This window comes from Syzygium oleosum, unplaced genomic scaffold (assembly GCF_021117445.2).
Source record: "Syzygium oleosum isolate NSW1041296 unplaced genomic scaffold, Sole_v2.1 Sole_v2.03, whole genome shotgun sequence".
NCBI lineage: Eukaryota > Viridiplantae > Streptophyta > Magnoliopsida > Myrtales > Myrtaceae > Syzygium > Syzygium oleosum.
This window is the reverse complement of record NW_026607487.1, coordinates 18,522,606-18,545,531: the sequence shown is the minus strand read 5'-3', so window position 1 is coordinate 18,545,531 and position 22,926 is coordinate 18,522,606. Positions and strand designations below refer to the sequence as shown.

Genomic DNA, 22,926 nt, shown 5'->3' with positions numbered 1-22,926 from the left:
CAGAAACGAAAGGGAGAGTGTCCCCATTCAGAAAACAAGCATCGTGTCCGACAATCTGTCACGAGAGATGACCAATTGTGTACTTTTTTACTTAATTAATTAAAAAAATTCGGTGAGCGATAAAGTGCTTAATTCGAACAACAATGCGATTCGTGTTCATATAATATTATTAAATGCTATGCTTGTATTACAATCCCGCATGGACCATGAGCGACTATTTGATGCACCGAGTGAAAGTGACTGGAATTTCTGCGTTCCAAGTGCTAACTGCTAACCTGGTCTTACTATGAAGATCATTCGAAATTGATGGAAGAGATTATTAAAATGGTAAAGTAATTTACAACCCTTACTAGTCTAGTCTCTTTCGTGGAAAATACTGCCAAGACCAATACGCGTAAAGATTTTATTTCGGGGTTACGCATAAATGTCCCTAAACATGCGTTAAGCGTTGTTAGATTTTGTTAGAGTGAAGATGGTGACCGTGAAAGCTTTCTTTCTACTTCTTCCACTTCTTTCTCTCCCCTTGCTTTCACAGCTTCATCCTCTTGAAGCCAATGGAATAAGCGCCAACACCACCGGTTGCCCTGTGAAGGAAAGACGAGCCCTATTGAAACTCAAAGCTGGTCTCAAAGACCCTTCCGGCTGGCTCTCTTCCTGGACAGGCCAAGATTGCTGCCAATGGGTTGGTGTGAGCTGTGACAAGGACACAGGTCGTGTTGTGAAGCTGGATCTCAGAAGCCCCGACTTTTGTGACATGGTAGATGATGATGTATGATGATGATGATGTATCTGTACTGGAAGATTACACGCCAATGTGTCTGAGCGGCCAAGTAAGTCCTTCCCTGCTTGCTTTGAAGTACTTGACTTACTTGGATCTGAGCCACAACAATTTCCAAGGCAATTCCATTCCCAGTTTCATAGGCTCTCTCAAAAGGTTGACCTATCTTAATCTCTCCCAAGCATCATTTGGTGGATTAGTCCCTCCCCAGTTAGGGAATCTCTCGAACTTGCATTATCTTGACCTCACTGTTGACCCTTATTCCAGTCAAGAGCTCCGAGTTTCGGATTTAAATTGGCTATCTAGTCTCTCTTCTTTGAACTACCTTAACTTGGAAGGTGTCAATCTCCGGAAGGGATCTGCTCATTGGCCGGAGAAGGTCAACATGCTTCCTTCTCTAATGGAGTTGCACTTGGCGGGATGTCAGCTTTCTGAGTTCCCTGAATCTCTATCATTTGTGAACTTCACATCGCTTTCGATTCTTGATCTCTCTTTTAACAACTTCAACTCCACAATGCCTCAGTGGGTTTTCAACATCGCAACTCTTCTTGAGCTCACACTCACTGGTTCTGAACTCAAGGGCTCCATTCCCGCCGTTGCAGAGGGTGTGCTGTGCAAACTGCAGAAGATAGACTTGTCCTTTAATAACTTGACAGGAAACATAAGAGAGCTTGCAGTGGGCTTGTCTGGATGCAATAATAGCAGCTTAGAGGAGCTAGATTTGAGTGCCAACAAGTTCAACGGTCCGTTGCCCGACTCTTTGGGATTGCACAGATATTTAAGAGTTCTTCGACTCTCTGATAATTCCTTCTGGGGACCAATCCCGAGTTCTCTAGGAAATCTGTCACGATTGGTTGAGCTGAACTTGTCCTTCAACAAGATGAATGGTACCATACCAGAGAGCATAGGACAACTGTCGAAGCTGACCACTTTGGGCCTATATTCGAATTCTTGGGAAGGTCTTGTTACGGAAAGTCATCTCCGGAATCTAAAAGAGTTGGAAAATCTCAAACTATCATCTTATCGGGCTAGTTCACTGAAGTTCAGATCCACCCGTGGCTGGGTTCCCACTTTCAATCTAAGTTCCATCATGATTAAGAATTGCCAGTTGGGTCCGGAACTTCCCAAATGGCTGAAGAATCAGAAGAAACTGTCAAGCATTACCCTTTCAGGAGCTGCGATTTCGGGCACAGTGCCCGATTGGCTGTGGGAACTGTCTCAACAGCTTTGGACATTAGATCTTTCCGAAAATCGAATAGTGGGGAAGCTTCCCAGATTCTTGGATTTCGGCTCTCAAGCTATAGTCAACTTAGCTTCCAACCGGTTGGAGGGTTCATTTCCACTCTGGTCGAATGTGAATCAGCTCTCTTTGAGGAACAACTTGCTTTCAGGACCTGTCCCAGCAAATGTTGACCACCACATGTCGGCCTTGAAGTACCTGGATGTGTCGAACAACTCACTCACCGGGGACCTACCTTCTTCAGTGAGCAGGCTGAAGAATCTGGTTTATCTTGATTTATCGAGCAATGCTCTCTCTGGAGATATTTACGCTGGGTGGACCGTTATGCCGAAACTGAAGATCTTGGATCTTTCCAAGAACAATTTCTCCGGTCACATTCCCTGCCAAATGTGCTCGTTACTACCTTCCCTTGAATGGCTAAAGCTGAGCACCAACAGTATTTCTGGAGAGTTACCCTCTTGCTCGTTAAACTGCACTCGCCTGTACACACTCGATCTTGGGAAAAACAGACTTCACGGGATAATACCGCAGTGGACTGAAGAAAGCCTCAATTCCTTATCGGAATTGATCCTCCGGTCCAATAGTTTCAGCGGAAGAATTCCTGAACAACTGTGCAACTCTCTGAAGCTGCATGTCTTGGACCTTGCCGATAACGACTTGTTCGGATCAATTCCCAGATGTCTCGGCAATATGGCAGGGATGAAATCTTTAGAGCCTTACTATGAGTTACCCCCGGAATTCCGTAGTTTTTACTCTGGAAGCATCGAGTTAAACATGAAGGGAAGGTCGATGGAGTATAACGAATTGATTCCGCTGGTGAACATGATAGACCTTTCGATAAATAACCTCTCAGGGGAAATTCCTCCAGAGATATCAAATCTCTCCACCTTGAAGGCACTGATCTTGTCGAACAACCAACTGACGGGAAGCATACCGAGCAACATATCAGGGTTGAAACAGTTGGAAACTCTCGACCTCTCATTCAACCGCCTTTCTGGCCAGATTCCTCCCGGCATGTCTTCCATGACATTTTTGAACAGTTTGAACTTGTCATACAACAATTTGGACGGAGAAATTCCCAGAGGCAACCAGTTCCCAACATTCAATCCATCCAGCTTTGAGGGAAATCCAGGCCTCTGCGGGCTTCCATTGTCACAAGGTTGCTTGACTCCGACGGGCCAGGACGTACAAGATCACGAGGGCGAAGACAAAGGAAATGAGGAAGATGATCATGGAGAAGTATGGTTCTACGTAAGCATCGCACTAGGATTTCTGGTGGGATTCTGGTCTGTTTGCGGCACACTGGTGATAAAAAAGTCCTGGAGACAAGCTTATTTTAGATTCATTGATAAGATGAAGGACAAGCTCTATTTGGTCGTCCAACTGAACACAGCTCGTTTGCGGAGGAAGTTGGAAAACAGGACCTGATGTTTTCCCTGGGAAGTGACGAGGAAGATACTTCATTTGAGTCAAGTTATGCTTATATTAATGGATATGGTCGTTATAAGCTTCGACTTATAGTATTAGCTTCTGTAAAACCCCTGCCCTTTGCCCCTATCCTACAACACACAACATAGAGTAAATCGTTCTCTTGCAATATAGATATTCGCCCATTATCTATCAGTATGGATGAGGTCTTCAGGCTAGTTGCAGATTTTACACATTTGCACTCGAACTCCAGCTGCAACCGAATCCAGCATATCCTCCACAAAATTGTCGACCTCATGCAGTGACCTACAGGTAGAAACTACAGATATGAAATATTCTAGCAAACCGTATGCAGCCTAAACTGTCCATCTTTGGCTTTAAAGGGAAGATGTGCTAGCGATAACAGAATGTCTCCTTATTCTGATTGCTGTCCGGGACATCCGCTCCAACACCCAAATGTGCTCGACGGCGCTGACCCCGAGCACGTATTTGAGATTAACGTTGAGGATTCTGATGAAACCGTCGCTTTTGCTTTGTTGTCTTGCGGGACTAGAAGGTAGTATAGAACTATGCGAATAGGTTAGTTTGACAGATCATATGAATTGGTTCGATTATATTGAGTCTCGTGTGCATTTTATTGATAGTGAGGAACCTCATAGAAAAATAATCTACAAGAGTTAAGAAAAAAGGTCATCTTTTAACGGTAACCGTTTTTCTTTAATAGGAGCATGTAACACGACTTTTAAGTTTCATGTAGCTCAAATGTTATCAACATTGTCTCGCATTACAGCTTTTGGAATCGAGAAGCGATGGTTGAACTAGAGAGGAAGTCGGTATGCATGCGTATTGTGATTGCAAGAGCTAGTTTTGTTAACCTGATCATCCGCTGACCGAGGTTATAAATTGACTTTAGAAGAAGATGGTACACCTTGATCCTGGCCATTTAACCCTCCCGATAAAAGATGATTCTATGTCTCCACAAAATCATGCAGCAGCAAAGCCGGTGAAAGAGGAATGGAAAACGGGAATGAAGTGATTAGTGCATCTGGGTGCGTTTATTTTGTAGAGAACGAATGATATGAAAAATATTTTCTTACAAATGATCGCTTGTATTGCTTAAAATAATTAGTTAAAGAAAGTTTTTTGCATTATCGATTACATTTTTATATTTAAACATTTTCGTAGACAGCAAAAATATTTTTTATTAATTTATTTTTAAAAATGACATAAACGATCATTTTAAAAAATATATATTCTAGATTATTCACCACGAAGCCTTAATTTTCATATATTCAATGATCAAAACTATTCTATTCACGCATTACCGAAGGCAGCTTCCGCGAAACTTTCACGTGGCGATTAATGCAAAAGATGCCGTACAAAGTGAGAAAATATTGGGTACCCCGAGTGATGCCATGTCAGCAAAATAACAGTCCACTCAGTGATGGACACGTGTCGCTCGAGCCTACTGTCAGGGATATTTTCTCCTGTGTGGGGCCCACTTTCTCTCTCCCCTCTGACCCTCACGAGACTCCCTCTTCACTTTCTCTCTGCCGCTTCCTCTGCAATTCCTCATCTTCTCCATGGAAACCAAAAGCGGACGACGACGGTGTGCCTCTTAACAGCTCGTCCAAATCGGCGTCACCGACGTCTTCTCCATCCCCGGCACCGGAGCGCGAGCCCGAGGCTCGCGGCCGCCATGGCCACGGAGCTCGACCTCGAGTAACCATGGTCGCGAGCTCGTGGTCAAGCGACCATGGCGGTTTGGAGGGGGGAAGCTCTTGAGCTTGATTTTGCGGAAGCAGGGGGAGGACGATGGGTGGAGGTGGAGCAGGCGGGCTCGGCGGCGACGGGGATTTTCAGCGCGAGGTTCCCGACCGTGAGGCACACGAAGGGACAAGTATCCATCGGCGGCGAGCCCGTTGCCGGAGACTCTGAGGGTCCTCTTCGCCGTGGCCGACAATGGCGGTGGCTAGGGCTCGAGGTCAGACAAGGGAAAAGGGGTGAAGCGGAGGAGAGAGAGAAGGGGAAAGAGAGAGATCGAGAGAAAAGAGGTGGGCTGAAAATTTGGCTGATACAGGTGGGCCCGGCGACACGTGTTCATCACTGAATGAATTATTATTTTGCTGACATGGCACCACTTGTGATGCCCAATATTTTCTCGTACAAAGTAGTATCAAGTCCTTGTACAAGATTCCCCAATAGTCAAAGATTGCGGAATATACTTCTAATATAATACGAGGAAATGTCCCGGAAAGTAGGTGAGCATTTGAACAAGCGAGAACCTCCATGGCTCTAAATCTGATCAAGTTATTTGATAAAAATTTCTGGGGATAAGAACATTAGGAGTGTCATAACTTTCGTATAGTACTTACTTAAGTATCATAATTTTTTTCGCTCACTTGAGTTCTACAAATTTGAAAAATTGATCACTTGAATGCCATCGGCGATTTGTCTCGCTAGAAAATATGACGTGGATGCCGATTGTCCTACGTGACTTACCCGGAGCTGATGTGGATAATTTTTTAATATTTTTTTGATTTTGCAAATTTTTTTTTCAATGCCGGCAAGGGTCATCGGCGACCCTCGCCGGCTGTGAAGGCCTCGCCCAGATTGGGCGAGGGCTGCCTTGCCCTTGGTCGTGAAGGCCCTGGGTGAGGCCGCCAAGGTTGCGAAGGCCGTCACCAGATCTGGGCGGCTTCGGGCAAGGCCGCCTTGCCCGCGCTCGCGACCGGGATGGCCTCGCCAGTCGCGGGTGAGGCGGCAAAGGCTCTCGCTCTCAGTTGGCGAGGCCATCGACCTCGCCAAGGGCCTTTGTGGCCATACCGGTTGATGGTGAGGCGGCCCTCGCACAGTTTGGTCGAGGGCGAGGCCTCCGGCGAGGGTCACCGGCAACCCTTGCCAACCTTGAAAAAAAAAAGGAAAAATAAGAAAGATAAAAAGATAAATAAATTTTTAAAAAAAAATCAATAAAATAAAATAAAATAATATTAAAAAATTCGGATGGAAAATTAATTAAGAAGTCCACGTAGGATTATTTGTTGGAAATGGCACTCAAATGATCCATTTTACTCCGATGTAGCACTCAAATGAGCGAAAAAAAAGTTATAAACTCAAGTGAGCGCCGTATGAAAGTTATGACACTCTTAGTGTTCTTATACTAATTTCTGACAACATGCGCCCTATACGTAATTAGATAATTAGATAATGACAAATCTATCACGAGAGAGGTGACCGATGGTGTACTTCTTGACTTTCTCAATGAAAAGAAATCAACCGAATAAAACAAAATTTTATTTGAACACGATGTGATCCATGTTCATATGATACTATTGAAAGCTCTGCGGGTCTTACTCAATGTGCATGGACAAGACTGTTTGCTGCACCCTGACTAATGACTAATGAGTTAGAGCCGGTAAGTTCAGAACTCGTGTCATTGGTTAAAAAGAAAAAAAGAGACTGGAATTTCTGCCTTCCAAGTGCTAACTGCTAGCCTGGTTTGACCAGGAATATCATTAGAAATTAATGGAGGAGATTACTAAAATGGTTAAGTAATGTTAATGCTAATGTACAGCCCTTACTAGTCTAGTCCCTTGCATGGAAAATACTCCAAAGACCAATAAGCGTAAAGATTTCGTTTCTAGGTTACACATAAAAGTCCCTACACAGGTGTTATCGTTGTTAGATTTTGTTGAGTGAAGATGGTCGTTGTGAAAGCTTTCTTTCTACTTCTTCCACTTCTGTCCCTTCCCTAGTTTTCACAGCTTCATGCTCTTGAAGCCAATGGAATAAACTCCAACACCACCAATTGCCCTGTCAAGGAAAGACAAGCCCTGTTGAGACTCAAAGCCGGTCTCAAAGACCCTTCAAATTGACTCTCTTCCTGGACCAGCCAAGATTGCTGCGGATGGGTCGGGGTGAGCTGTGACAACCACACGGCCGTGTCGTGAAGTTGGATCTTAGAAGCCCTGACATATGTGAAATGGTAGGTGATGCTGAATCTGTACTAAAGGTTACAAGCCAATGTGTCTGAGTGGCCAAGTGAGTCCTTCCTTGCTTGATTTGAAGTACTTGACTTACTTGGATCTGAGCCACAACAATTTCCAAGGCAGCCCCATTCCCAGTTTCATAGGCTCTCTCAAGAGGTTGACCTATTTTGATCTCTCCCAGGCATCATTTGGTGGATTACTCCCTCCCCAATTAGGGAATCTCTCAAACTTGCACTATCTTGACCTCACTGTTGACCCATATTCCAGTCAAGATCTCCGGGTTTCGGATTTAAATTGGCTTTCCAGTCTATCTTCTTTGAATTACCTTAACTTGGGAGGTGTCAATCTCAGGAAGGGATCTGCTCATTGGCCAGAGAAGGTCAGCATGCTTCCTTCTCTAATGGAGTGGCACTTGGTGGGATGTCAGTTTTCTCAGTTCCCTGAATCTCTATCATTTGTGAACTTCCCATCGCTTTTGGTTCTTGATCTCTCTTTTAACAACTTCAACTCCACAATGCCTCAGTGGGTTTTCAACATCACAACTCTTCTTGAGCTCACACTCACTGGTTCTGAACTCAAGGGCTCCATTCCTGCTGTTGCAGAGGGTGTGCTGTGCAAACTGCGGAAGATGGACTTGTCCTTTAATAACTCGACAGGAAACATAAGGGAGCTTGATGTGGGCTTGTCCGGATGCAAGAATATCAGCTTAGAGGAGCTAGATTTGAGTGCCAACAAGTTCAAAGGTTTGTTGCCCGACTCTTTGGGATTGCACAGATATTTGAAAGTTCTTCAACTCTCCTAATTCCTTCTGGGACCGGTCCCGAGTTCTCTAAGAAATCTGTCACGATTGGTTGAGCTGAACTTGTCCTTCAACAAGATGAATGGTACCATACCAGAGAGCATAGGACAACTGTCGAAGCTGACCACTTTGGGTCTTTATTCCAATTCTTGGGAAGGTCTTTCTATGGGAAGTCATCTCCGGAATCTAAAAGAGTTGGAAAATCTCGACCTATATCATCTTATCGGGCTAGTTCGCTGATGTTCGGATTCACCCATGGTTGGGTTCCCGTTTTCAATCCAAGTTCCATCCAGATGAAGAATTGCCAGTTGGGCCTGGAATTTCCCAAATGGCTGAAGAATCAGAAGAAACTGTCGAGCATGACCCTTTCAGGAGCTGCGATTTCAGATACAATGCGCGATTGGCTATGGGAAATGTCTCAACAACTTCGGACGGTAAATCTTTCCGAAAATCAAATGGTGGGGAAGCTTCCCAGATTCTTGGATTTCGGTTCTCAAGCTATAGTCAACTTAGCTTCCAACCGGTTGGAGGGTTCATTTCCCCTCTGGTCGAATGTGAATCAACTCTCTTTAAAAGACTACTTGCTTTCAGGACCTGTCCCAGCAAACGTCAACCGCCGCATGTCGGCCTTGAAGTACCTGGATGTGTTAAACAACTCACTCTCCGGGGACCTACCTTCTTCAGTGAGCAGGCTGAAGAATCTGGTCTATCTTGATTTATCGAACAATGCTCTCTCTGGAGATATTTACGCTGGGTGGACTGTTATGCCGAAACTGAAGATCTTGGATCTTTCCAAGAACAATTTCTCCGGTCACATTCCCTGCCAGATGTGCTCGTTACTACCTTCCCTTGAATGGCTAAAGCTGAGCACCAACAGTATTTCTGGAGAGTTACACTCTTGCTCGTTAAACTGCACTCGCCTGTACACACTCGATCTAGGGAAAAACAGACTTCACGGGATAATACCGCAGTGGACTGAAGAAAGCCTCAATTCCTTATCGGAATTGATCCTCTGGTCCAATAGTTTCAGCGGAAGAATTCCTGAACAACTGTGCAACTCTCTGAAGCTGCATGTCTTGGACCTTGCCAATAACGACTTGTTCGGAGTGATTCCCAGATGTCTTGGCAATATGGCAGGGATGAAATCTTCAGGGCCTTACTACAAGTTACCCCCGGAATTCCGTAGTTTTTACTCCGGGGAAGCATCGAGTTAAACATGAATGGAAGGTCGATGGAGTATAACGAATTGGTTCCGCCGGTGAACATGATAGACCTTTTGATAAATAACCTCTCAGGTGAAATTCCTCCAGAGATATCAAATCTCTCTACCTTGAGGGCACTGATCTTGTCGAACAACCAACTGACGGGAAGCATACCGGGCAACATATCGGGGTTGAAACAGTTGGAAACTCTCGACCTCTCATTCAACCACCTTTCAGGCCAAATTCCTCCTAGCATGTCATACTTGACGTCATTGAGGAGTTTGAACTTTGTCGTACAACAACTTGTATGGAAAAATTCCCGGACACAGCCAGTTGCAAACGTTCAAAACACGCAGCTTTGAGGGAAATCCAGGCCTCTGCATGTTTCCGTTGTCACGAGATTGCTCAATTCCGACAGGGTGGAACGGACAAGATGACGACGGCAAAGATGAAGGAAATAAGATAGATGATCAAATATGGTTCTGCATAAGCATCATACTAGGATTTTTGGTGGGATTCTGGTCTGTTTGCAGCACACTGGTGATAAAAACGTCCTGGAGACGAGCTTATTTCAATTTCATTGATAAAATGAAGGACAAGCTCTATTTGGTCATCCAACTGAACACAGCTCGTTAGCGGAGGAATATGGAGAACAGAACCTGATGTTTCACTGAGAAGAGACGAGCAAGATACTTCATTTGAGTCAAGTTCTGCTTATATTAATGGATATGGTCGTTATAAGCTTCGGCTAATAGTATTAACTTCTGTAAAACCCCTGCCCTTTACCCCATCCTACAGCACACAACATAGAGTAAATCATTTTCATTCAATGTAGAGATTCGCTAGATTGACCCGCACCTATTTCCAAGACAGAAAAAGGCCTCTACAGTGAATAGCAACCCATTATCTATCAGCCATGTGTGGCTGAGGTCTTCAGGCTAGTTATAGATTTTAAACATTTGCACTCGAACTCCAGCTGCGACCGAATCTAGCATTTCCTCCACAAAATTTCGACCTCATGCAGTGACCTACAGGTAGAAACTACATATATGAAATATCCTAGCAGCCTAAATGCAGCCAAAAATAGTTTATCTTCGGCTTTGAAGGGAATATCTGCGACTGCAAAAAGAATGTCCCCTCATTCTGATTACTGTCCAGGATATCCACTCCAACAACAAAATTACATGGGTAATACCTCACAGGCTCATACACAAGCTTGCCTTGTGATATAAAACTTATGTGCAGTAAAGAGGCGTGTAATGCATAGTTACCATCTGATTACCAGCAAATTCTAAGAAATGATACTATGGGAAATTCCAGGAGCCATCACTCAAAAAATGCACAGGAGTTTGCCAAGTAGTTACACACCGAGTATCCCTATAGAAGTATGCCTTAAAAGTCTAAAAGACTAGACATTTGGAAGCTTTTTACAGTTAACTCAATCATAGCAATGCTATGCAAGTGTACTATCGACCTGTTGAGGCTTCGGGGTGCTTCCACCTCCATAGCTGGGGCTCATCCTCTTCTTCCTCTCGCCAAAACTCAGGTTTCGTACCAAATTCGGTAGGCAGCACTGGGAAGATGGTCCGGATTTCACCTTCGCTGTTTTCGAAGATCGGTTCGGGGTTGCCTCGCTGCTGTAGGCAGAGTTCCTCCCAAGACTGAATGGGCTTTTCATTGGGGACTCGGTAGGGAATGTGGTATCACTTGACTTGGCATTCAACCTTACCTGCAAACTCTGATCTTCATGAACAGCATCCGCATTAAAACTTTCCTGGAAAAGCTCAAAGAGCAGCTTCTTGGGTTCAGCCGGCGGGGGCGGCACGGAATTAAGCGCTCCATCCGCCTGAAGAGATTTATTCACCGGCACATTTCCAAAAGAGCTTCTGGGGTGGATCGGAGTGTTGCCACGAGACGGGGTTCCATCTACACAAGTAAAATGTATTCAGGTCACAAAAGTTATAACCCTTTTATATGCAACAAACACATGGACATTGCGTGAATCAGCTGTAAGCGCGAGCGGCCGCAGGATATAAGATTACCATCGCAGACGCTGAAATAATCTTCACAGTCAGATTCCCACCAGCCTTGAGATTCAAAGAACATCTCCTCCTTGGTACCTACGTTGGACACTTTACGGTTTAAGCAATCAAGCTTCAATAGCCAGCCAACAACAGCATAACACTGAGCATCGAGAACCCAAAAGCACCCTGGAACTATATTGCAATTCTCGATCCAACTGCATTTTAGTACGGAGCAAAGAATCTAAATTACATCTGAACATAACCAATTGAGAAAGCCGTCGGTTACAAAAAGCGCAATACATACTCAACTACGAAAGGAGAGTAGCCAAAATGTAGCAAGTTGGCAACGTTGTTAAGTAATTGGAAAAACAGACACGAGCCCCACACCACACCCATAAACCTCAAAATTTGTACCCACAGAGGAATTGGCTGCTTCTATCCAATCTCACCGTACAGACAGTCGCAGAAAAGCCAAAAAGGAAAAAGGAAGATTATGCAAAGTCGAAACAAGTCATAAAGGGTACCATCTGATCATGAACACGAGTGAAAAAACGAAACAGCTCGTACAAAAAACCATACCGAGCTCGCGGAAGCTCGGCACAGGCGTGGGTTGCGGCTTCGGACCGGCTTCGCCAACCGAATTCCGGGCTTCGGCACCCGCTTCCTGAACCGGGACGCCGTCGGTCTTGGGGGCCACGGACAGATCGAGCTTCATGGCGGCGGGGTTCTGATTCCTGGGAACAGTGACGCAATTACCCATGACGGGTCTGTCTGGCTCTGGCTCTGGCTCTGGCTCTGTCTCCGGCTTATCTTCCCCCTCATACCACCTCCATTGCAGCAGCAAAGCTCAAGGGCCCGAAGTTCAGTTGATCTTTCTGAAGAGACTGCTATGGAGAGAGAGAGAGAGAAGGGAAGTTAAGATTTGGATTTTTCTTTGTTTTTCTTTTCTGGAGGGCAATGATTTGATGGTTTTGGCTTTATGCTTGAAGGAGGTAAAAGCCACTGCCCACTCAAACTCAACAGAAGGTCTGGCAGAGGGGAGGAAGATGATCGGTCCTGAAAGCGAAGTAATGTGCTGTGGGCAGGGCCTGCCGTGGACCACAGCCACTTTAAATAATGTTTTCCACATAAATGCATTGCTAAAAGTAGTATGTGAATTTCGACCCCGACAAAAAAAAAAGTAGTGTGTGAAACTAATCACGCCACGTCAATTATTTTCCTGAAAAGTCCGTATACTTTAGCGGCTACATCTGACCATAAATCATTATTAGATGGGATATTTCCAAAATCTCGAAATTACTCAAGGTCCTCGGAATAGGCGATCTCGCGCTTAATACATGACGACGGGAGAATGCTCGTATCGCGACATGTCATGGCAACTACATATGGGAATTCAGAGCTCTTCTAGTGTCTATCTGGCTAGCAAGTGCGTATGTGCTCTCGAAATGGCACCACGAAGAAACATGAACGTGCCAATCTAGAGTTAAACTTCGAGCCTCGAGAAAACGGGATGAGCAGCTGTACTACGGTATGAAATGAGTAAGCTTAGCTTATACCAAAATAGAGAGACAATATGAGGTTAATATGCTCTTTATATGCATATGAGTTGGACTTTCTAACACGGTGTCAAAGTCAGCTTCGGTTCCTTTCGTATGTGCGTCCACCCTGTTAGTCAAATTTCGCGTGCCAACTCTCCTATTCCGATTTGCACGTGAGAGCCCGTGTTCGTATTGTCGATTTTGCAATTATTATCCGGGCATTAACTTTAATTTTTCGTATAAAATCGATCTTAGGTTACGACGTATCGATGCAAACGGTGCGGAGCGAGTGAGAACAAAGTCCTCCTTTCATTCTTCTTTTGTCATTGTCCGAAAAATGACAAGAAAAGATAAAAGAGGTCTTCTGTTCTCGTTGGTCATTTCCGCCATTGTCTCTACGCGGAGACCATACTTGGCGTCGGCATAGACAAATATCATACGGAAGTGGGCTGCGCAGCGGGGGCGTAATCTTTTTGATTGGCGTTTTCTTCCCGCCTTCCTATGCCCTCCTCGAGAAAAGGCCAAAAAAAGAACAAGAAAAGAGAAACATCGAAATTTAGGAAAATAAAAAATTAGATCATGTCCATCTCCGAGTAGAAAGAAGATGAAGCATCCACATCTGTTGGTTGTGCTGGCCTATGATCAGAAACACATTGAATGCAATGCTGATTCCTGGTTCATGTAGATTTAGGGTTGGTTTGCTTGTATCCTAGTAAAAGCGAAAGGTCGACCCTTTTCGCCTTTTCGTTAAAACATTCATTGTCATTTGGATTTCAAAAAAGTTATTGAAGAAATTGCTTATAACTAGCAAACTCGCAAGTCGTCATCTCGGTACCGTGAAAGTTCCGAGGGTTTCGAATTCAACAAAAAAAAAAACAAAGTACGCGAGTCGTGAGATTTGGATTTTGAATAAAAAATAAAAAGTAAGAGTAGCTCAAAATAACTTTCGTGACGTATGGCATGATTACAACTCTGAATTTTGCCATTAGGGATTTTTATTTTATTTATTTTTTGCATCGGTCGCGAAAGCCGTGAACGCACCTATTGTGTGTAAATAATCTTTCGATATTTCAAGCGAACCGGTGTCTGCAATATTCTGTAAACACATCATATTTATCAACTTATATCTCATAAGAATCGTTTCATTTCTCAATAAAATATATTAACTTAGAATTAAATCTTCCTTTCATGATTATCTCAAAGAAATGTGGGAAGGTCGTGAAGTCAAAATTAATACGAGTGGCGCGCACCAAATCGAGCGTCTCATTTAATGCGGATTTTTCGCCTTTCTCTCTTGGAGTCGCAAAACGAACAGGAATAGCGAAAGCCAGACCAATCGGGATCGACCCTGGGACTTGAATTGTCAGTCTTTTTCTTGACTTCTCCAGCCATCTGCTCCCCGTCTCTATCTCGCATTCATTCCCTGAACTATTCCTCCCATTATCTACCGATATATCTCAAAAAATAAAACAAAAAATATATATTTAAAAAAATAGATAGAAGGAACTAAAGACGGAGGCTTTGAATTTGATGTCAGATTGTGACCGGGTGCTTAATAATTGCCTTTTTATATAGTTAAATTATCAAAAAATTAGAATATATATTGAATAAACAATCATGTAATTATTTCTTCATATTGATGAGTATATATAGAGTTTATATAATATCTGCTCCGTTCGCTCACTTTCGTGAAGCAATGAAAACTAGCATAGTACGCAAATTTTTTTTTTTGATAGAAGCATAGTGCACAGTTATTATGGCCTCCGTATTGAAAAGGGCATGTCCTTCATAAATCCGAGCCAACAACTTTGATATACTATAAATGATTACATACATTAGATAATCACACATTCATTTATATGATATAATTTAGACTAATTTCTTTCTACACGAATTGTGCATGTCCTGTAAATTCCGCAAAAAAGGGTCAGTGATCCGAACAACGTTCGATAATCAATACTTTCGTTACTCGCGTTAGTCATTTGCAACGCTCAGACCACCATCCGTCGCAACATTGCCACCCATGCCGCGGCGTCCCCTTCACCAGTCACCATCATCAGCATCGCCAAGTAACCCCATAAAACCAGACCACCATCAGGCAACTTCCATGAAGTTTCTTGGACATGAACCAGGGAGCGATGCAACTTATGGACGATCCCTTGGAATTGACTACTTTCTGGTTTAAGTAATCTCAGGAGCACAAGGCGTGCTTTCCAAATTCTGATTTTGTAATGCGATGTGTCAAATGTCGGATAGATAATATATTAGAAGTATATTACCTCTCGTCTTATAAATCAATTTAGTAGATCGACTTTATATCACTGTCGTTATTCTTATGGCTTGAGTCGGGACAACGAGATGGTAACATCACCATCTTGGTCTAACAAGAAAAATAAAAAAGATGGAAAGCTAAGTCTGGAGGCTTGCAAAAAGATCATAGGCAGAAGCTAATCTACTCGGGCCAAGGAATCCTCATGCTATGAAGCTATCCTTTGGTAATTGTTTTCATTCTAGGTTTAATCAAAAACCAAAAAGAGAAGGGTCTAATGCACTGATTTGCTGATCGTACGAGACAAACGATGCATCAGAAATGACAATCTTTCTTCGTATAAGTTTTTGATGAGTGACCTAGAGAGCACTTGTTAACCAAATTTAAAAAAAAAAGGAGCATATTTTGATAAATGTGACCACTCATTCTAATGAATTATATATATTATATTTCAATAGAAAACACGATTCACTGTATGCCACGCTTAAAATTATATACTCCACGTGTTTTCAAGGTTGTAATTCTCAATTTTCATCAAATCATTGAAATACATTTTTCTCCTCGGTAGACAATTTCTTTATGCTTATCGAAGGGAACAATGGCTGTAGAACTAGTCATGGGTGGCTCGTGGAGATTGGAACGACAAGTCAGACCCTTCAAGAATGCTATTTTTCGTGTCAAAAGTAAACACCAAGGATGAATTTCATTCATATAAATGTTGTTTTACTGAATAACATGAAATATCCAAATCTCCGGCTCAACTAATCTGAAAAAAAAAAAATTCATGTAAATTGCCATGTCCACAAATATTTTTGTGACTCTGAACCTATTGCACTTTTACCAATTCAGAGTCACACAATTCCATTTGAAACGAAAGGTTAGGACTGATTACTAGTTGAGTCCTAAACCTATTGCACTTTTGCACTAGTCACACAATTTTTTTTTGCCAATTCAGAGTCACACAATTCCATGTAAATTGCCATGTCCATGGATATCCACCTCGCTCATATAAATTCACTCAATTGCTACAAGGTTGCTCAATCTGGGATACTTGTGCGACTCTGAACAAAGGATCTATCCCATCTAAAACAAAGCCTCAGTTGTTCGGCCCATTCCTTTGGTCGAGGCTCTACATATATGGCAACATGCTTCTAGTTTTATAACAATCTGGTAACTCGCCAGAAGAAAAGAGACCCACATTAAAATGTTGCACGTGAATTCACGAAAAACTGAAGACGACGGTTGTGCCTATCGGTTGTGTTCTGCTACATTCTTAGCGCCACTCACTTTGTCGCAGCCCCCAACATGCCTCGGAAAAACATGTCCGCTTGAAGTTAAATCATGCATCTTGCATGCGCCATTCACATTGCTTTCGAATTCAACAAAGACTTCGTCTATATCTACCGCGCCTAACTATGCAACCTTTCATCATCTCACTCAACTAAATTCAATTCGGTCCAAGCAATCTTCGATTCTCATAGCAAACTTGCAAAGCGACCAACGTCCTCCGGTTGTTACCTATAATAGAAAATCATGGACGTTTAACTAGATATACCGTCGATGAAAAAAGGTGATTTCGACCAAAGGTGCTGCATCAGCTGCTTCATATACGCCCTTAATTCGATACGGCCTCCATTAATAATGTTTCTCCATGGATCCTATCCACAAAGAAATGACCACTTCTGGTAAGATGTACATTCACATTGAACTAACTTCAATGAGCCATGATATGGATCATGTTTTTCCAATTGGAGGGGATTCTAATGCTTTTGCCACAGGCTATGGCAAATGGTTTGCCTTGCTTTTTGCCCTACGGTTCACGTTACTGCTAAGACGTAAATTATTCGCCAAAAAAGTTCTAACCTAATATCAACTCTGTCTTGCGAATTAGTTTCATCGGGTCTTCATTATTTTTTTAAAAATTTCTCCCCTCACCCAATTTCCTCCCATCTTTATCGTACTGTTCCCCGTAGCAATCCTCACACAATAATCTGCAAAAACCCCACTACAAGCTTTTATCATTTGTTTGGCTAGTGATCTTAAGGTCTTTCCTGCGGTTATCCCTCGTAAATTTGGGCAACCTTCATTGGATATTCTTTATTCTTATAACTAGACAAAACAAAAAACATAAGAAGACAAAAAAATCACCATTTCGTTATAGACGAGCGATAACATAGACACCATTCGAGATCATTTTCAACGTGCCTTACCTGTGGATTAGCTTCTCAGGCATCTGACTTCTAAAAATTTGACGTGATGCCTCCAGGGTGAGCAATGGCCCTCGACGGCAAGCTGCTGATTTTGTCTTGTACTCGTAGTTCTCTATATTGATATCATAGGGATCATAAAATAACGTTTCCTCTATCTTTACACACCAAACAATCGAGAATACGAAGAATTGGCCGAATGAAGAAAAGCGAGAATAAGAACAGAGCTAGAGAAGACAAGAATGCTCTCGTCCCAACCCATATGCCAAACAAAGATGGCCGAAGTTTCTGTAGATAGGAAACCTTCAAAAGCAGAGATACAAAATAGGGGATGGAGGACAAAATACTGATCCTGAAGGCACAAAAAATGGAGGTGATTTTAAATAAGGGGGATTGCCTATATAATTTAGGCCAAGCATAGGAAGGATCGCGGTCATTTTCAATTCGAAATATGACAGAAAATGTCAATTTCAAGAGTAATATTCCTAGTTTTCCAAGCAAAGATTGAGACCTGAACCAACAGAAATCGGAATTGTAGAGAATGTTGCTCCCTAACCAAGTAGGAATTTCCCATTCGATCTGGAGGATTGTCAACCCTGGCGACAATACCAACTCCTCTTCCAGACAGATTGCCCATGTATTCGACACTAGAAAACAAAAGAATAAATGTAGAGCATCGTGTTCAGACTCAACAGTTGCACTGACATATGGAAAAGATCAACTCTAAACAAGCATTTAAAAACGCATTTACCTATCTGTCTCCCTCATATGGACGAATTACGCAGTACATGCCAGTATATCCTTGTGGAAAATTGTGAATAAACCAAATACAAGAGTTCACAATAGCTTTCAGCAAATAAATTATTCAGTCTTGATCGCTCTCGTATCTTGTGGGATTATCCAGTACTTTCATTAATAACTGACAACCTCATCACACTATCTATGGACTATAAAACTTTGAGTTCTGCTCAGCAACTTCACACAGAATGCTCAGGCATGGATTGCAATGGCTTAGATGAAAATGAGGCAAGATCGAGGAGTTTTCGCCACGAAGACTACAATATTAGGAGAGCGTTTTTGAGGAGTTATCCTCTCCACTTGGGAGGAGAAGACCAAGGAAATGGCGATGAGACAGTCAACGTACCAGCTCAGAGCAACAAGAAGAAACCAATGAAGAAAATCATCCTCTCAGTATTTAGCTGGGGAGGAGGGAAAGGTTTAGTCTTGAGAAGATTCAAGAGCAAACTAGCAGTTCACGTTCTTGCTTGTGTCCCTGTTGGCTTCAAGGACCCCAAGATCCTGATTTCATCCTAATCCAACCCTTTTTTTCCCTCATCATCCAAACTTTGACGCTAGCAAACCAGGTACATACTACATGCATCAAGATGTAAAAATAATACATGAGATCGCACTCCGTATTTCTCTCACAGAATCGAGGAGTGAACAGTGTTGTTGTGTTGTTGGTATTTAAACCCACAAATCTCTCTCTCTCTCTCTCTCTCTCTCTCTCTCTCTCTCTCTCTCTCTCTCTCTCTCTCTCTAAAAGAAGCTCTCTCTCTCTCTCTTTTTTTTTCTCCCTCCGTCTCCCCCCCCCCCCCCCCCCCCCCCCCCCCCCCCCCCCCCCCCCCCCCCCCCCCCCCCCCCCCCCCCCCCCCCCCCCCCCCCCCCCCTCTCTCTCTCTCTCTCTCTCTCTCTCTCTCTCTCTCTCTCTCTCTCGGTGTATAAAAGAAGCAAGTGAGCCTAATCTAGAAGACCATCCAGTTCAAAAAATGCATAAAACTTGCCCCTGCGACAGTGAATGATTGCGTGTATCTTAAAACAACACACTATTTTTTTCACATTGCATACATAACTGTTAAGAAAACATGAAGCTTACAAGCATGTCTTGCTTAGAAGAATATAATGGACACGCCCATTGAAAAACATCCGATGGCCACCCAAGGACTAAGACGCTCACCTATTCCAAAGACACGGAAAAGATCATCAGCCAAAGAGATGCATAGCAGGTGGAGGAAAGAACAAATCATTCATTCCCCCAAATGATTTCCAGAAATAAATATGCAAGCTTCAATGGGAAACCAGAATGCTAAAGAACTTCATGCAGGAGTCAAACAAAGAAATAGAACCAAATTCAACTCATTTCTTCAATTATACAAGGAAAAGGATCTTGACGTGGAATACCCGATCACATCAAATGAAATCCACCTTCTATTTAAGCACCGTATAAATAAGGCAGTTTGCTAATTGGAAATACAAGATATTGATTGATAGCCTAGGTTTCGTTTGTTTCGCGGAAAACATTTTCCTCATTTTCCGGTGTTTGGTTCACTTAGGAAAATAAGTCAACAAAAATGTTTTCCTAGTCAATGGAAAAAGTTTTCCTACCAAAGCTTAAATTCAGGAAAATGATTTCTTCTTTAAAAAATCGGAAATCATTTTCCAAAATATGACTAGGACGGCCGGTGTCTACGTCAACAATTTCCGACCAAATGAGATTTTCCTTACCAAACGACGGAAAATATTTTCCAGTTCATTATTAAGTCTCAGCCAAACACCGGAAAATAGAGTTATTTTCCTTGCCCCGGAAAACATTTTCTAGAAATGTCACATTTTCCGCAAAACAAACGGAGCCTTAATTTCGTTGCTTGGACTATATTGTAGCATGAAGCAGAAATCAAGATTGACTATGGTAAAATAACAATTTTAAGCTAAGCTATCCAGACAAATGATGTACCAGGAAAAACTTTAGAGGACACTCAAAGGCCCATGACATCGACATTACACACGCTGCAGCAGGGACAGGGTTGCATACCTATTCTAGCTGCCTTCCAAAAGAAACCACGAAACCTGCAATGTTTGCAGCAAGATCATAAGGAACTAGACTAATAAATGTGCTATATACTGGATGTAAACTATGGTAAAGAGTGGCCATTAAACAGGGATCCCAAAGGCAAGGCTAATAGGCCATAAGCTTACCTCCTTTGTGTTGTATTACCGAATTTCCACAAACCTTCATCTTAATACATGCCAAAATGTTTATTTATCGAGAGGTTCAGTATCAGTCATTGAAGGAGATCGTTGTCAAACAATGACGTGAATATTTGAACAAGTCAAAGAATTTCAATAAAATGTAAGTAAAAAGGACTATAAAATTTCTCTACGGCCAAACAAAGACTCTGTTTAGAACTCTTCTCGTGCAAATTTCAAGGATGATGCAGTGAGCATTTACTGAGTACGGATGCAGCCCTTCTTCATTCTAACTATTGTTTCTCGATTTTCTGTCTTCTATCTACATCAATGCCCCAAACTTAAAGTCAGACATCAAAACACCGTTGGTTTCATATGTTTGCAATAGATGTGGCATTTGCCGACACAACCAGGTCAAAAAACTGATTTTTGGGGGGCAAACTTAGAGCAGTCCAATCGGAATAAATCAAGGTTCAATAGTTAAGGGAAAAATTCAGTTCAGGCACCTCAAGTCCAATGATCACTCGTATCAAGAGTGACATTAGTAAAGCAAACAGCAAAGTAAAGGGTTGTTTTTCTACTTCTCTTACAGAGCTAGCAGGTACGGCGGGAAGATGCTTTTCGTGAAACCCAAATCACAATGATACTTACTGCTTTCTAGCGAACTACTTCATATTGCAAATGCGGAGGTAAACATTTGCCGCGCCTAGTATACTTCTACTCCAACACAAAACTACCAAAACATATCCGATAGACAATCACGATCAGCTCAACCGTAGTTGGTGGTGAATGATTCAAAGAACATACCCAGTCCTCTGCTCCAGAATGGCCGGAAAGTGCATCTTCACATAAGTACACGTACATATTACCAGCAGCACTACCGTGAGAAAAGAATGGAAATTGAACAGTGCCGACTGGACAAAAGACCAACACAAGCTTGTTAATCGCAAAATCATATGTATGAATGCTAATCATTCCGAAATTCAGAGGCTCGAGTTCACGTTACCATGTCAATATCACCGACGGTGTATCTCGCAGCTCTCCGCTTTCCTCAATCTGCAAATCACAAGATCTACACATGCTCAGCACCGTTGTTCACAAGCCCAGACTGTCTAAAAGCGACGTAAGATGTCACCGAGAATGTACCGCAATCTGAATTCAGGGTTGCCCGGGAGACGCTCGAATCGCCGGCGACCTGCGATCTGGATCGGGCGTTCCAAACGAATCGGCGCGGACGAAGACGGGAGGGGGAGAAAAACCGTACGCCCAATTAGCGTCGTCAATCTTGATTATGCTCGCGGCACTCGTCGATTTGCGCCTGGGAATCTTCTGTTGCCATCGATCGAGAGCTGCGGAGTAGAGAGAGAGACGGCCGAGGAGAAGGAAGTCGATCGCCTCGAAACCTCGACGCGAGCGCCAGCAAGAAGAAACGTCCTGTGGCTGTGGCTGTGGCTGGGCTGGGCTGGGCTTTTGAACTTGGGCTGTAGCAAGACAACAACTATTGTGGAGAAAAACACAATGGGCTAGTTTTTTTTTTTTTGTCGAAAGACGATGGGCTAGTTTCAATGCACCAGATTTTGAGAGCCCATTAAGTAAAATGTACTTCGTCTGTTTGGAGAAAATATTGGGAGGTTAGTAATCACCACGTCACCCGTCCACGTGGCGTCCGTGAGCCTGGTTAACTCTAATCAAAAGGCGAGACGTGTCTTCTGACATGAATTAGCTAGAAAATAATAAAAACAAAAACCTTCCTTTCCCTATCTCCTCGGCGAAAAAGGACTAAGCACAAGCAACAATAAATGCTCATATTTAAACTCTCGCTTAAAACTCTCTCCTCTTTTCAATTTTCTAAGGTTTTTAACATTCTCTCTTGGAGAAGAACAACAGAGACACATCCTCTCTTTCTTTATCTGGCACGTCCCACCACCTCCGCGTCACCCAAAGACCCCGGTCGTAACTACTACTCAGATCTGCCTCGAGCATGTTGACTCCCCCAGGAGCCCCATCGGTCACAGCTACTAGGTCTCGAGCCCCCTCTACCTTTGGAGCTCCATCGGTAGCTACAATTCATTAGCTGACTCCTATCTCTCTCTCTCTCTCACGCACGCACGATCATGCCAATGCGCCAAATTCCAGGTTGTTTCCGATGTAGCAATCGAGCACAAGGTCTGCACTTGCATCGATCTATTAGGGAACCCTAGCAACATCTACTATGCCCGCACCATCTCTCTCAATCTCGGCAACTTCTGGGCCTCCGTCCGATTGCCTCCGTCCGACGAGCTCGTCATCACGCCTCACCCCGTCCACGATTTCGTCCACTTTAATTCTCTCGTAAGGTTTCGCCCGCCAGAGGAACTGTATGCATGTGTCGTATTATGTCTCTTTAGAATCGATAAGAGCAAATGACAAGCGCTTGTGATGGTTGTTCGCATCTTACTGCTCTTCATGTGGAGCTCCATTAGCATGGGAGCTAATTTAAGCAACG

General features: G+C 43.1%; 5 protein-coding genes across 11 annotated transcripts; 3 read left to right on the top strand and 2 right to left on the bottom strand.

The window, feature by feature from the left end:
- The first annotated feature begins 761 nt into the window (after window positions 1-761).
- On the top strand, window positions 762-3,446 carry LOC115671800 (receptor-like protein EIX2). Its single transcript, XM_030593445.2, has one exon. It carries the CDS (start codon window positions 762-764, stop codon window positions 3,444-3,446), a length of 2,685 nt encoding a protein of 894 aa, XP_030449305.2.
- Window positions 3,447-7,469: 4,023 nt separating this feature from the next.
- LOC115671803 (receptor-like protein EIX1) lies at window positions 7,470-10,266 on the top strand. Its single transcript, XM_056309293.1, has one exon. It carries the CDS (start codon window positions 7,470-7,472, stop codon window positions 8,235-8,237), a length of 768 nt encoding a protein of 255 aa, XP_056165268.1. The 3' UTR covers window positions 8,238-10,266.
- On the top strand, window positions 8,474-9,448 carry LOC130137717 (receptor-like protein EIX2). Its single transcript, XM_056309654.1, has one exon. It carries the CDS (start codon window positions 8,474-8,476, stop codon window positions 9,446-9,448), a length of 975 nt encoding a protein of 324 aa, XP_056165629.1.
- Window positions 10,267-10,331: 65 nt separating the features above from the next.
- LOC115671808 (uncharacterized protein At3g27210-like) lies at window positions 10,332-12,380 on the bottom strand. 2 transcript variants are annotated; one of them, XM_056309113.1, is made up of 4 exons: window positions 12,040-12,380; window positions 11,479-11,556; window positions 10,911-11,362; window positions 10,332-10,464 (listed from the first exon to the last, which is right to left on the bottom strand). In XM_056309113.1, the coding sequence occupies exons 1-4, from the start codon at window positions 12,218-12,220 to the stop codon at window positions 10,453-10,455; spliced, it is 723 nt and encodes a 240-aa protein (XP_056165088.1). In that variant the 5' UTR covers window positions 12,221-12,380; the 3' UTR covers window positions 10,332-10,452. The 2 variants fall into 2 exon arrangements, with proteins under 2 accessions (XP_056165088.1, XP_030449316.1); XM_030593456.2 differs by lacking the exon at window positions 10,332-10,464 and having other exon boundaries at window positions 10,726-11,362.
- Window positions 12,381-17,324: 4,944 nt separating this feature from the next.
- Window positions 17,325-21,866, bottom strand: LOC115671811 (uncharacterized). 6 transcript variants are annotated; one of them, XM_056310184.1, is made up of 5 exons: window positions 21,588-21,866; window positions 21,448-21,497; window positions 21,249-21,355; window positions 20,287-20,321; window positions 18,274-18,845 (listed from the first exon to the last, which is right to left on the bottom strand). In XM_056310184.1, exons 2-5 carry the CDS (start codon window positions 21,448-21,450, stop codon window positions 18,757-18,759), a joined length of 234 nt encoding a protein of 77 aa, XP_056166159.1. In that variant the 5' UTR covers window positions 21,451-21,497; window positions 21,588-21,866; the 3' UTR covers window positions 18,274-18,756. The 6 variants fall into 6 exon arrangements, 5 of the variants coding, with proteins under 5 accessions (XP_056166158.1, XP_056166156.1, XP_056166159.1 ...); XR_008816281.1 differs by lacking the exons at window positions 21,448-21,497; window positions 21,588-21,866 and adding an exon at window positions 17,325-18,121 and having other exon boundaries at window positions 18,619-18,845; window positions 21,249-21,428; XM_056310183.1 differs by lacking the exons at window positions 18,274-18,845; window positions 21,448-21,497; window positions 21,588-21,866 and adding exons at window positions 17,325-18,121; window positions 19,351-19,431 and having other exon boundaries at window positions 21,249-21,428.
- Window positions 21,867-22,926: the final 1,060 nt, after the last annotated feature.

Excerpts from the sequence above, each read along its gene's own strand:
- LOC115671800 (XM_030593445.2), top strand. The coding sequence starts at position 762 with ATGATGATGTATGATGATGATGATGTATCTGTACTGGAAGATTACACG.
- LOC115671803 (XM_056309293.1), top strand. The coding sequence starts at position 7,470 with ATGTGTCTGAGTGGCCAAGTGAGTCCTTCCTTGCTTGATTTGAAGTAC.
- LOC130137717 (XM_056309654.1), top strand. The coding sequence starts at position 8,474 with ATGTTCGGATTCACCCATGGTTGGGTTCCCGTTTTCAATCCAAGTTCC.
- LOC115671808 (XM_030593456.2), bottom strand. The coding sequence starts at position 12,220 with ATGGGTAATTGCGTCACTGTTCCCAGGAATCAGAACCCCGCCGCCATG. Across the intron at positions 11,557-12,039 it reads GCCGAGCTTCCGCGAGCTCG|GTACCAAGGAGGAGATGTTC; the intron begins GTATGGTTTTTT and ends TGTCCAACGTAG. Across the intron at positions 11,363-11,478 it reads TTATTTCAGCGTCTGCGATG|ATGGAACCCCGTCTCGTGGC; the intron begins GTAATCTTATAT and ends TTACTTGTGTAG.
- LOC115671811 (XM_056310181.1), bottom strand. The coding sequence starts at position 21,397 with ATGATTTTGCGATTAACAAGCTTGTGTTGGTCTTTTGTCCAGTCGGCA. Across the intron at positions 20,322-21,248 it reads ATTCTGGAGCAGAGGACTGG|GTTTCGTGGTTTCTTTTGGA; the intron begins GTATGTTCTTTG and ends CAAACATTGCAG. Across the intron at positions 18,846-20,286 it reads TTGGAAGGCAGCTAGAATAG|TATGTACCTGGTTTGCTAGC; the intron begins GTATGCAACCCT and ends TGATGCATGTAG.